At 42.5% G+C, this 14,676-nt stretch overlaps 1 protein-coding gene across 23 annotated transcripts in view; it reads right to left on the reverse strand.

Moving 5' to 3' along the window:
* Window positions 1-11,706: 11,706 nt before the first annotated feature.
* LRRFIP2 (LRR binding FLII interacting protein 2) overlaps window positions 11,707-14,676 on the reverse strand; it is a 55,939-nt gene continuing 52,969 nt past the window's right edge. For all 23 annotated transcript variants that reach the window (XM_065052035.1, XM_065052057.1, XM_065052055.1 and 20 more), the window contains 2 exons: window positions 13,435-13,539; window positions 11,707-12,635 (listed from right to left, as the gene is read on the reverse strand). In XM_065052035.1, the coding sequence (XP_064908107.1) occupies window positions 12,525-12,635; window positions 13,435-13,539 (216 nt within the window). In that variant the 3' untranslated portion in view covers window positions 11,707-12,524. The remainder of the gene's footprint in view (window positions 12,636-13,434; window positions 13,540-14,676) is intronic.

The raw sequence follows: 14,676 nt of genomic DNA on the forward strand, positions 1-14,676 counted from the left end.
CTTTCTTGCAACTGGGGTGCCTGTTTTACAGCTAGGGATGCAGTTCTCTTTTTCACAAGTCAGTGTTCCAGGAAACTTCAGTCACAGGCACTTCTAAAAACTCCATCAGCTTTGCAAGTGTATCATACTGAAGATACAGAAATTTTATTATATTAAAGTGATGTCTTATACTGCACTTGATGTCTGAAGCTTTTTTTTCATGACCAGCTACAGTGTGCATTTAAAGTTTTATTAGCTACAGTGCAAAATCCCTCAGAACAGGGTAAACTGTACATTTGGAAGTATGAACAATATTCAGGAAGTTTAGCTAATGAAGTATCAGGCTGAAAAAGATTCCTTGCCTTCACAATTCAATTTCACTAGAAAATGGTATTGTGAAATGAGTTTAAACTTTGAGGTTTCATATTTTTAAATACAGAGTTTCTGAATAAATACTCGAGTGAGAGAAGAGGAACAACTTCAGATAAACAATTTTGTGGATCTTCTATCAAGTCCTAACCCAATATAAGTAATGTAAGTAAAACATTCTATATGATAATTGCAGTCTCAAAACCAGTATATGAAGAAAAGCGTCTAGCTAGATACTTTAAGCTACGTTGATCTGGTTTATGCAGGATATAAGAACTCAAAATATCTTTCCTAATAGCTTTGGTATATAAGACTTGTATTTAAGTGGCTTCCACAGGATGAGGTTTTGATGTACTTCTGGATACGCCTCATATCCTACTCTTCACTGATACACGCTTTAACTCTCCCAGGAGAGAGACAAGTACTGTATGAAACATCATGCAGCATGAAATTGAATATACATACATATATATTCCTGCTTCCACTACATCCCAGAGGTAGCTGCAACTCTACAGAGACAAATGTGGGCCAAAAACCCTCATCACTTGACATTTTCTAGTTTAAATTCATAAACTGCTCTAATGAACACTAAAACATAATTTTATTCTTTGTTTCAGATGCTTGCAGATGGTCCACAGCTCAAGTTGTGACAAAGAACATGGTTTTGTAGGAGGACCAGCTGGAAGAGACTAGCTGGAAGGAGCCTTAGTGACACAAATGGAATTCAAAATGCCCATATTGGAATTAGGTCAGAGCAAAATCTGTAACAAGACTGACCGACTCCTGGATGCATTGCCAAACTACAAACAGAACTGTCTTATAGCCAGTTCACATACCACAATCAACTTGTAACTGGCTGGATGTATCTGTTTAGCTTCAGAGCCTGTGATAGTTGTTTATTTTAAGAAAGTATACTGAATGTCCCCCTTTTCAGTTTTGAAGCCATGCAGTGTTTCCTTAACTTTAAAACCAATAGTTTTAGAGGTACCATAAAATGAAGTCACAGTAACGTATGTGCTTTAGCAAATGCATCAACAGATGACAAATTCCACAGTGATCAAATCAATATATCATACTGATACAGAAGAGGTTTAACTTAGTATAACGAAATCTGAACTGCTTTGGACTTCTAGTTCCCCGGGTCTGCCTTCAGAATATAGTTGTGCTGCTACTTCACAACTGAGCACAGAATCTGCAAGAAGGCAGTTACTTCCACTTCTAGTGACCCCAAGAACTATCCAGAAAGCCTACAAACTCCCTGGGATAAATAGGTCCACTGAGCCCAGTAAGGGCTCAACCAACAATTAAACTGGAAGAGCAGGGAAGGCCCCACACAACATTCATACCTTATCACAAATTGTACTAACCTCCAGAAACCTTAACACCTCCAACAACACGGATTTGTCTGCTCAAAGGTCTTGAGTTCTCCTCCAAAACCAAATGTTCTTTGTTAGGTCACATTTTGCCCACTAAAACACCCCTTCATAACAGTACACAACACAAAAAAAAGGCAATGGGCTCTCCCTTTGGAGTTTGAACTTACCTACCATCATCTACTTGGATGAAATAATACTGTGTCCAGTTCTGGGCCCCTCAGTTCGAGAAGGACAGGGAACTGCTGGAGAGAATCCAGCAAAGAGCCACAAAGATAATTAGGGGAGTGGAGCATCTCCCTTATGAGGAAAGGCTGAGAGAGCTGGGGCTCTTTAGCTTGGAGAAGAGGAGACTGAGGGGTGACCTCATTAATGTTTATAAATATGTAAAGGGTCAGTATCATGAGGATGGAGCCAGGCTCTTCTTGGTGACAACCAATGATAGGACAAGGGGCAATAGATACAAACCGAAATACAGGAGGTTCTACTTAAATATGAGAAGAAACTTCTTCACAGTGAGGGTGACAGAGCACTGGAACAGGCTGCCCAGGGAGGTTGTAGAGTCTCCTTCTCTGGAGACATTCAAAACCTGCCTGGACACATTCCTGTGTAACCTCATTTAGGTGTTCCTGCTCCGGCAGGGGGATTGGACTGGATGATCTTTCGAGGTCCCTTCCAATTCCCAACATTCCGTGATTCTGTGAAAGTTACTTTCAGCACACTGGAAGAAATCCCTCTGAAGGGTAGGGCTAAATTTTCCCAGAGGCACTCCAAAAAACATGGAAGGATGAACTGGTTTTTATTGAGTAAGACTTAGTCTGGGGCTCCATCACCTAAGGCAGAGAAATGTATGATAAATATACTGAAATGTGCTAGAGGTCATCAGGCAGTTTCTAGAGAAAACCCAGCCTTGCTTTCTTGGCCGCTCTGGGCACACCAATACAGAAGTGAGAGGCAGCAGCACACTCAGGTTCAGAAGCCTTCCTATGTTTCAGGCAGGCTTCATACAAAGCTAGCTTTCTAGGCACAGAACACAGTCACTGCAGGCTGCAGGGGTGCTAAGGTGACAAAAAGCGGCTGGAGGGAAGAGCTCACCCTGCTTATCACAGTATGTTTGGGATTGGAAGGGACCTCAAAAGATCATCTAGTCCAATCCCCCTGCTGGAGCAGGAACGCCTAAGTAAGGTCGCACAGGAACATGTCCAGGCGGGTTTTGAATGTCTCCAGAGAAGGAGACTCCACAACCTCCCCGGGCAGCCTGTTCCAGTGCTCTGGCACCCTCACTGTGAAGAAGTTTCTTCTCAAATTTAAGTGGAACCTCTTGTCTTCCAGCTTGATCCCATTACCCCTTGTCCTATCATTGTTTGCCACCGAGACGAGCCTGGCTCCATCCTCGTGGCACTCACCCTTTATATATTTATAACCATTAATAAGGTCACCCCTTAGTCTCCTCTTCTCCAAACTAAAGAGACCCAGCTCCCTCAGCCTTTCTTCATAAGGGAGGTGCTCCACTCCCTTAATCATCTTTGTTGCCCTACGCTGGACCCTCTCCAGCAGTTCCCTGTCCTTGAACTGAGGGGCCCAGAACTGGACACAATATTCCAGATGGGGTCTCACCAGGGCAGAGTAGAGGGGAAGGAGGACCTCTCTTGATCTACTAACCACCCCCCTTGTAATACACCCTAGGAGGCCATTGGCCTTCCTGGCCACAAGGGCACAGTGCTGGCTCATGGTCATCCTGTTGTCCAGCAGGACCCCCAGGTCCCTTTCCCCTACACTGCTCTCTAATATGTAATTTCCCAACCTATACTGGAACCTGGGGTTGTTCCTGCCCAGATCTCTACACTTCCCCTTCTCTACACTTCCCCTTGTTAAATTTCATTAGGTTATTCCCCGCCCAACTCTCCAGGCTGTCCAGGTCCCGCTGGATGGCACCACAGCCTTCTGGCGTGTCAGCCACTCCTCCCAGCTTAATGTCATCAGCAAACTTGCTGATAGTACACTCAATTCCCTCGTCCAAATCGTTAATTAATATATAGAATAATGTTGGCCCCAGTACTGGCCCCTGAGGCACTCCACTAGATACTGGCCTCCAACTAGACTCTGTACCATTGACTACCACTCTCTGGCTTCTCTCCTTCAGCCAGTTTGCAACCCACCTCACTACTCTATTGTCTAGACCACACCTCCTCAACTTAGCTGTGAGGATGCTGTGGGAGACTGTGTCAAAGGCTTTACTGAAGTCAAGGTAGACCACATCCACCGCTCTGCCATCATCCATTCACCTTGTTACATTCTCATAAAAGGCTATGAGGTTGGTCAAGCATGACTTACCCTTGGTAAAGCCATGCTGACTGCCCCTAATAACCCTCTTATCCTTAATATGCCTTGAGATGGTACCAAGGATAAGCTGTTCCATTACTTTCCCAGGGGCAGAGGTGAGGCTGACCAGTCTATAATTACCCGGGTCCTCCTTCTTGCCCTTTTTGAAAACTGGAGTGACATTTGCTTTCCTCCAATCCTCGGGCACCTCCTCCGTTTCCCAGGACTTGGCAAAGATGTTGGAGAGTGGTCCAGCAATGACTTCAGCCAGCTCCCTCAGCACCTGCAGATGCATCCCATCTGGACCCGTGGATTTATGGATGTCCAGACTATTTAATTGCTCCCTAACCCAGTCCTCATCGACTAAAGCAAACTCCACCATTGACCTGGCTTCATCCGGGGTCTCAGGGGTACAGGGCTCCCCAGGACAGCCTCCGGCAGAGTAGACAGAGACAAAGAAGGCATTCAGTAATTCTGCCTTCTCTGTATCTTCTGCAACCAGGGCACCCACCCCATTCATCAGTGGGCCTGCATTGCCTCTGGTATTAGTTTTATCTGCTATATATTTGAAAAAGTTCTTTTTGCTGTCCTTGACCCCTCTCGCCAGCTGTAATTCTAAGGAGGCCTTGGCTATCCTAGCTGCCTTCCTACATCCTCTAACAGCAGCCTTATATTCATCCCAAGTGGCCAGCCTCTGCTTCCATGACCTGTAAACTCTCCTCTTCTGCTTGAGCATACCCAACAGATCCCTGTTCAACCACAGAGGCCTCCTGTCTCCCTTCCTTGACTTCCTACGTGTGGGGATGCTCTGATCCTGAGCGTGGAAGAAGCAATCTCTGAATGCAATCCAGCTATCTTGGGCCCTTTTTCCTTCAAGCAGTCTTGCCCATGGGATTTCCCCCAGCAATTGCTTGAAAAGGCCAAAGTTAGCCCTGCTAAAGTCCAGGGTTGCAATTCTACTTGCTATTCTGTTCCTGCCACACAAGATGCTGAACTCCACCATCTCGTGGTCACTGCAACCCAGGCAGCCCTCAATCTTTACTGCTTCGACCAGACCCTCCTTGTTAGTGAGGATGAGATCCAGCAGTGCACCTCTCCTAGTCGGCTCCTCCACCATCTGCATGAGGAAGTTATCATCAATGCACTGGAGGAATCTCCTGGACTGTGGCTGGCTGGCTGAATGGTCCTTCCAGCAAACATCAGGGAAGTTAAAATCACCCACGACAACCAGGGCCTGTAACTGTGAGGCCACTCTCAACTGCCCATAGAAGGCCTCATCAACTTTCTCAGCCTGATCTGGTGGCCTGTAATAGACGCCCACAACAGTGTCACCCCTGCCAGCCTGCCCCTTGATCCTGACCCATACACTCTCAACTCGCTCGTCATCCACTCCTGGGCAGAATTTAGTACATTGTAGTTGCTCTCTCACATAGAGAGAGCATCCTTCTGATGCTACAGAAGGGGATAGCAACATCAAGTCCCACTCCCCACTGGAACTACTGACCTCTGGCTTTCCTTGCAAAGTCTTCACTTGTGCTAGCCCTGTTCTGAAAGCTTCTCCAGCACCTTCCAGCCTTCCCTCCTGATACTGCTCCCTCCTTACTCAACAGCCTTTTATGCACAACTTTCCTCAGGTCAGGCATGTCACCTAAACTCAGCTGAGCACCTGCAGAATCTACCTGCCTCAACACCAGCTCCAGTTCTCTTATGCTCTCATTTTGTTGAAAAATACTGGGATTTGTGTTTCCAACATTATGTTCTTCTGGACTTCCTCCATGTCTAAATTACTCCTGTTTGGAAAAGGCTTGTGTTGAATGAGGTGTCTCTGGAAGGGCAAAACTCTGTGCTCACAATGCATGAACCCCCATTTCTGAATAGCACTGCCTGATGGACACACTTCTGTGGAACACATTGTCAGACAGCCCACACTCTTGTCTTGAACTAATAGTCTCCAGATCTGGCACTATGTTAACAAGGAGAGGGGAAGGAATAAAAATTTTCAGCTCCAACTCAGAACAAGGAGTCCTACTGATCTACAGATGAGCAACCCAGAAAAGATTTGCTTATCTTCTAAATCCATCAGCCAGACCAACTGCAGGGTTTTCTAAAATGATTTGCAAGACTCAGTGTGTGATCACCAAGGTAACATCTGGGGAATAAACTCCATCCTGAAATAGGTTACAATTTAGGTATATTTCTTAAACAAAAATATGAGTCCTGGCAGCAGGACTCCAGGAAATCTGAGATGCAGCTCATACCTATTTTTCTACTTAAATTTTTCAAATATTGGGTTTTGAAAAAGTGTCTCATCACAAACACTAACAGGTCACAGAAAAGGAGGCTTCTCTAGTCAGCTATTGAATATAGATAAGGTCACTAGGAGGCAGTAACATAAGAAGCAGATCTTTCAGATTTGTTCCCCATTCTGCCAGGCATCTTCACTTGAAACCTTTAGCCTTTGCTGATATTCTACTCCTCACCATGCTAGTACAGCCAGAGCTACCACTATACAGAATTTCTCCATTCTCATGTATTATCTCACCTTTGCTACAAAGGAGCATTCATGATGTAGATATAGGTGCACAGTCCTCCTTGCTTCAGGAGGGAAAAATGCCCAACGTATTTCCTTACTACACTCTGGTTCAACTCCCTTTATGGCATCAGTGCTGGCAGATTCACAGCAGTCCTCTGAAACGAAGCCAGCTGGCTTAATGTCATCTGTTGTGGCCTTCATTTCACTCATGGGGATTTCTTCAAGTTCCACAATATGCTGTGGAACTCCCCTAGGGAGGAAAAAAATACGTCAGTTCTAGGACAAGCACTGATTTCCATTGCATTACATTTCCTCAGCGCCCCCACCCCTTCACTGTAAGAGAACTGTAAGAGAAGTGACAAAGTGACAAGAAAAATTAATCAGAGCTACTTACATGCAATACTCTTGTCCAGTGACAACACTGAAGGAAACATTCCCACATTTCTGCCAACAAGAAGTGTTTCACTGTGATTAAGCAGCTGAAAAAAGACTGACAGTCCCCAGGAGACCAAGGCTTCAGATGACTAGCAGTACAGTAGAGAAACCCAAATTCTGCCATGCTTAGAGCCAGCCCTCTTCTTCACCTCCACAGGCAAATTGTGTGGATGTCTGCAGGAAGAAAGCAATGGAGATACCTGGAGGTGAAACCTCAGAAACCAGAAGCCTCCCTGGCAGACAGAAGTAAAGGCCCAGGTCAAAGATGGAAAGGTGGGATCCCACCACATAGCAAACCCCTTGTCCTTTCTGGCCCAGCATCTAACTACAGTAATTTCCAAGCAGCTTTTGAAGATGGGAGTCCATACAAGGCTGACACACTTGTCTAATGGAGGGATAGTGAAAACCATGCTGTTGCAGCTATATTCAGCTACACATTTACATGTCTCACAACTACGAGAAAACTGAACTCTATGTAAATCAGGTCCCACAGACTGTCCATTAAAAGGAGAGCACTTAAAAAAAAAAAAAAAAAAGAAAAAAGAACGTATTAATGACTAGAACCATGGGAAACCCAACAAGACTTCTGCTGTGTAGCTAATTGACTTGCCCGGCATCACTGAGGTTCAGAGAAAGACCTCAGGATTATCTCGAGCCAATTCTGACAGCCTCCATTACTGGAAGACAAAGACAGGGTTCAAAATAACTCAGGAGGTGCCTGCACTTGCTGTGGTTGAAGCAGTGTTTGTAAATAAAAGATCTGAAACTTGAAACACTAAAACACAGGAAAGCATCTCAGTCTTCTCTCACTTTGAGCTTCTCCTCCTGCAAAACCAGGGCTAGAGCTCTGTTGTTGGCTTGGATGGTATTCAGTCACACAGGCCTGCTGGCTGCAGGAGAACCGTCTGTCCTTACACATGGGAAATTAAGAAGAACAAGCGCAGGACAAGCTGTGACACAGGCAACCAAAGCATCTTACTTGACTCATTGGCACTCTTAGACGAGGGCTCAAACTTTCCACAGCCCTGTCCATTTCTTGCTCCTCTCCTTTATCTGTTCTTTCAAGTTGGCCTGACTCCTTCTAGATGACTTTCACAAGGACTCGGCCATCTCCTACCTGCACAGAGCCCACAGCCCGCCTCGCCCCTCCAACGGCCAGCAACCGCCATGGCTCGTGTCACCCCCTCACCTGTGAGATTGGAGGGGGGGGGAGGTGTATCATTGGTGTTTCTCAACCAGACTGGCCTCACCTGTGTAGCTTTTGGGGGCAGAGGGGTCAATCAACAGTTAACAGACTCCTGGTTGTCAGCAGGAAGCATTGGGTGAAGATCTCCTTTTGGCGCACAAGATGAGGCCATGGAGATTCACGGTCTCAGTGGAGTTTGGTGTGAAAAGCCACGAGCACATCAGGCACCCCACAGGCTGCTTTTTGACATGCAACACCCCACAAAAGACAAATCAGGAAGATGTAGTTTCTCTTTACCTTTTTGGTGCTGCTCTCTGTCCCCTAACAAACTCACACCAAACCTTTCCACTAGGCCCCAATAACCCCTCACAGAATAAACAAACCCCCAACAAGCTTGAGGGAAGAATGAACTGTGCTGGGTGTGAAAAACCACACCCTCACCAAAAATACTGGCATTATGCCCTGTCACAATTATCCTTATGCCCACTTACTACTACAACTTTGCACCTTCTTGTGGGCAGCATTCAAGAGGCCCTAAAAGCCACCTCTGTCCCCTTGCAAGTTTCTCTATAATTATCCAATTAATATAATTAAATGTAACTTAAATTTTTTTTTCTCAACCAAACCTTAGTTAGTCTGACTGAAAATAGCCTTCCATGTAAGCTTTGTGTAATTATGGCTAATGCTTGTTACCCATTTGGCCAACGAGCAATTTGTGATCTCCAGCAATGGTGGAAAGGTCTTGCCTGTCACATTGGTTCCAACTAAATGAACTGTGCTTTGATTCGAAAGAAGAGCTTTCTCCATTGCTATCAGTCCCAGTTAGTTACACTTTTTTTCAAGCTTATACTTGCATCAAAATAACATCTTTTCTCCCCTTCCCACCCCCCCCCTTTCTTTATTACAGCTTTACATGGTACCTCCCAGGTCATCCCAGTGATCTCGGAAATGCTTTGAGATATTTATCTAGATAACTCTTTGTCTGTAACTGTCTAATTCTGGTCCACACACACTTGTGAGAGCAGAAATTGGATGCTCTTCTTGAGCCAGTGAACAAGCCCTAAGTCCAGGTCTCACTGAAGGGATGACAGAGGTTAATGTGTGATCTCTGAAGGGTGCAGTCAGGCCACATGATGCTGGAATGGAAGACAGTGGTCTGGTTGAAGTGGCTGATGTTCAGGAAGACACAGTGATGCCTGCGGGGCAGCTGCATTAGACACTTGTGTCTAATGACACTTGTGTCCTGAGACAGTGCCTCCTGAGGTCATGCAATGCTATTTATTTATTTCATGGCATGTCCCTGAAACTGGGGACTTTCCTGATCTCTTTGGACTTTAGTGAAATCATGCTGGTCTAAATCTCTATTTGGAGGTTCTCCTTTTGTGGAGAATAGAAAGATGAACTCTCGACATCACCCTAGTAAAGGTAAACACAATGTAATGTTTTATAGCTCTACAGAGTTGTTAGAGATGAAAGACTTTTGAAACACTTTCCTCCATCTTCCCCAGTATTACAGAAAAATGATAATGAAAAAACCAAACCAGTCTTACTGGAAAGCTTTGGAAAACACTCTGCATTTCTAGTGTTAAAGCAGAACATGTGAATCGGGCCATCCCATCTGCTGTGCGTGTTTTGCCTAAGTGATACAACAAAATGTGCTTGGTTTTTGTTTTCATACTGCAGAAAGACACCACAGAACACACTGACAGAGAAATGGAGAATGATGACATCGGAAAGGAAACTGACTGCTGCCTGCACCCCTAGAAGAATAATTATTGACTTGACCAGTCAAGTGGAGGAAATTAGTCCAGGAGGAAATTAGTCATCAGGCACATGCAAGTAAACAAGCATTTTGCTTCAAGACTTTTTTATTCCACCAACTAAATATGATTGCTTAGACTGCTAAGGTGGGGGAAAAAATAAATAAAAAGTTTAAAAGGTGGCCAATAAGCCCACTGTGCTGCTAGATGAGCTTTCAGAAAAGTTTGTTAAATGTCAAGGGCCAAATTTCAAATAAGCAGCTACTAAGCAGCATGAGTTGTACTGAAGGATCATTTTTAAAACTTCAGTGTACCTTGTTAGTAGACTGACTTTTTATACATTCTAAGTAGTTTGCAACATTAACTTGCATCGTGGCTAACAGCACCATAAAAATCACAGCTGGAAAAACAGTCACTCTAATTTTCAAACAAATGTCAGATACAATATAGCCATTAGAAAAATTCTGTTGAGTTGCACAATTCTGAAATAGTTTTACAAGGAAAACTTAAAAATAGGACAGGCTTGATAATACTGATGCTTTTATTTACTGATTTTGCTTTTTATTTTTGTTTGTGACCAACCTATATGAAAGCAGTTTACAAGAATCAGGTAAAACATTATTCTTACTTCTGGTAAGAGTTGTTTTGGAAGAAAGTGAAAGACTTGAAATTAATCCTTCCTAGGACTGTTCCCCCTTAGTTCTTTTAAATGCCTTAAAGAGTCACAATGGATCACATAATCCAGTATCATACAGTCTAAATGTTGGGTATCTTATGTTCTGGGTATTTTGTTGAATTTGTTTTGATTTTCTCATAGCAAGAAATGGAGAAGCTCTACAACAGAAGTGGCTACACTATCAGAAATCTGCAACAAACAACTTTTGAAAAAACTACTAAAAAAAAAAAATCTTAATCTTTAGAAAGAATGTACTGATGCTTTACCTGTGCTCTAGAAGAAATTTTGCAGTAGGCTGGTACTTGAGTTAGTAACTCCTTATCTGACTGTCACAGCTTAATATCGTAATTACAGTTTTCTCTGTGCCATAAAATGTCCAGGTTCAATGGGGTGGTTTAGAGGAAATTAATTAGAAGAAGATGTGCTCCCCACCATACGCCAAATACGGTTCTGGCAGAGTTTTGTATGTGTGAACACTCAAAACCCCCAAAATATCCCTTTATCGTCAGAATACAGACCATTAAAAACATCTAATCAAGACCCTGATAGTATCTTCTGAAAAAGTACACACAGGAACAATCGCAACAGGAAAGCATCTGCTACAGGTCCAAAAGGATGATTCCTCTCAGGCCAAATGTTGGGCTCCTTGCTGGCCTCAAGTTAAGTCCAACACAGGGGTGAAACCACTTCAAATACTTCAGAATTGCCAATACAGGTGCTACTCATTTCCCACTGGCGATGTGCCAGCTTGAAAAGAGTGGAAGTTCTTACTAGCATTCACTGTCCATAAAGAATAGGCTACGGAGAAAAATCCCAGCATTCCAGAAAACACCTTCTTCCCTGTACTGCCCCCATCCTCCACAGCAGTACAGCCTAAAAGTAGCAGACCAGGCTAAGAAGTCAGAAAATAACAAAACAAAAAAACCAAACTAAAGCAACCAACCACAACAAATTCAAAATTTCAAAGCCAAAGAGATATTTTTCAAGAACATGAAGACTGGTGTTAGCTACTCTGCAAAGGTTTTCCTCTGTCCTGTTATCTCAGTATTTAAAAGAAAACACAAAACATCTGGTTTCAGTCAGTCAAGTGTCCATTTAATAAATTCCTTAGCCACATTTCCCACCCCCTTCCTCCCACCCTAAAATTTCAATTCACACATAAGCAGCAGATGACATAATTTCATGGTGTACAACATAATTCTTTAAATCTGCACTCTTAATAGTAAGAGTATCAGGACTAGTTTTTGACAAAATTACCTAGGAACTCAGATGTGCTCATGCAAAAAAGCAGATTTTTATATACAGTCCCTATTCTTTTCTTATAAATTTAAATATTTTACAAAAATGCATTTTCAAAATGTATAAAGTTTAGTGAATACCCCAAATGTATCTTAAAATAAAATGTTATCTGATTTCAAAGGTTATTTCAACAATGAAGTCTAGAATTGCACCAGATAAAAGGCACTTGTGCTGTGTGATGTCTTGAGCAAATATGTTAGTCTATAATACAGTAAAACAGTGTCGTCTTGAATTCATGCAGCTGTCTCCAAGCATCAAGCATCATTAAAGCAGCCCAAAGAGATCGTGAGTAAACTTGATTCCACAGTTGTAAAAACATTTGCTACCGCTAAGTTGAACATACAGCGTTGTGCTCCAGCTCTGACTCTAGAATCAAAGGCTACAGAAAAATTGCTGTCATTCATGTGGGAATTCAAACTACATTTCATTCTCTCATAAGTTACAAAAAGAAGTATGCCATTTAATTATGAAACCAAACCAGCTATGAACAACTCAGTGTTCAAATAGTTTGTGCCAATGAAAGTCTGTATCCAAAAAACAAGCTAGGGGCTAGTTATTCAAGGAGCAGTGCATCATATTTTTGATTTCCGCTTCACTGCTGAGATAAAAGCGCAGTCCTATTTGCCTTCATCTTCTCCAGTCTTTTCATTAAGTGGCTATTGGTCATCTCCATCTCTTCTATCTTATCCAGTGCTGTTCTTAACTACAAAATAAAAGCAAAAGTTATGATCACTTTAACTGGACTTTCTACTGTTCTTAAACTTTGACAGAGGAAATTAAATCAGGAATACAAGTATCATATGCTTTGTAAGAGTACCACGTAAGTTACCACACAACTCTTTCATGACTGCAGTCAGATGAAGTGGAAGTCAACTATTAAAAAGATATTTAGGAAGCAACTGAAACATGAAACATGTACTCCTTCTGAAAGAGGTAGGTGCTGGCAACTTCCTATTACACACTATTTAAAGGTACAGCCCTCTCCACAATAGTTACTTACTGATGGATCTATATCTATATCATCTATATCTATATCTATATCTATATCTATATCTATATCTATATCCATCCCATGGGTAGCAAACATGCCAGTCATGCAGCAGGTCTTAAGCAAGCACGACAAACAGCTCAGTTAAATACAGCTTCTTCCCAGCTCCCTGTTAGGTGTATGCTGGAAACTTCCCAGGCTGGCCCTTGACACAGAGCATTCGGCTCCCCATTAATTTTTGCAGAAGCATTAGTTTTAAATAGTGCAAGTTACCACATTTAGAAGAATATGTAATTTTAGATCCTTCCTTTCAAGGAAGTACTGCCTTGAACTGTAATTACTTTTATTTGGTACAGTTGTCTTCTCAATGCAACACTGATATACTCGGAGACCTTCTCAAAAAACACTTACAAGCTGTAACCAAAGATTACAAAAAACAGAGCTTGGAGGCAAAAGACAGAGCAGTCCAAGACGAAAAGGAGCACGGAGCTGAAAAGGAAATAAAATGAATTACCTCTCGCTGAAGCTTCCTCTTTTCAGCTTTGAGTTCATCTTCTACTTTTTCTGCATTTTCTGCTGCATTTTTATACCTTGCAACCTGCCCCTCAAGTCGTCCAATCTGCAAACCCAAACAAGACAGAAGATTACTCAGGTGTTCCAGCCTGAGCTCACCTGCCACCAGCTGTTCTTCACCTTCTGAAAAGCCACCATGACACAAGGCATCCTGTGAATTATCCATAGTGACTCCCTTTGGAAAAAGGAAGTTTGACTGTGTTAGCAGCAGCCATAATTACTAAGAGAAATTTTAAAAGAACTAATAAAACTGTAAAATAAGTTGTGGGTAGAAACTTGGAATACCCTTGACTGTCTGTCCTCCCTGGCAAGGGTCATGGGAAATGGTAGAGAATGGAACATAGCATAGGACACAGCTGAAAGATATTGAAGGTTAAGAACTAAGCAAAGAGCTGGAAAACCAAAACCAACAACAAAATGACACACAAAGAAACAACCTGGAAAGTTGAAGAGCAAAGACCAAATGAAAATGTATACAGCAGAAAGGAGACTGTAACTGTTATCAGGATATGATGAAGAGGTGTTGAGCTCAAGCACAGAATTCAGCAATAAAGAGGGGGGCTTGAGACAAAACCTGGCTGCAATCTGCAGCCCACTCACTGGACTATTACATCTATAGTTCTCCCCGCTACCCCAAAATCCATAGAATGGGCTAGTAGCCTGTTGCTGTAGAATAGAGACCAACTATGCCTCTGTGATTCAAATCACAATCCTTTATATACATTTTAGGTGATCTACAGAGATGCTGAACTATAATACCATGTTACTGATTTATAGACACAAAGTGTGAGTAAATCAGTATGAGAAACATATATCTACAGAAACAAACTCTTGAATTTCAGAGAGTAAATAATGTACCTTCCACAGTCTATACAACTTTCTGACAAGTAATTAAGCTACATAGACTGATTTTCATGAACTAGTAGCTTCAGTTCCTCTTCATATTCTGCTGTACATTCACATCTCAATAAACTAACTCCATATTATTTTCTCTTATGGTTAGACTACGCATAGGTATTGAATTGGACAATACATGAAAAAATACAAACGTACTGTCATTCTGTGCAAACTAAAAAGATAGTAAATCAAATGATGAAATATGTTTTCAGTTTTTGCTTATAGAAGTATTATAAAAGTGTGCAGAGCCAGTGTAATGATAAGAATAAATATGAAGAGAGACCCA

The sequence above is a fragment of the Columba livia genome, chromosome 2 (genome assembly GCF_036013475.1).
Source record: "Columba livia isolate bColLiv1 breed racing homer chromosome 2, bColLiv1.pat.W.v2, whole genome shotgun sequence".
NCBI lineage: Eukaryota > Metazoa > Chordata > Aves > Columbiformes > Columbidae > Columba > Columba livia.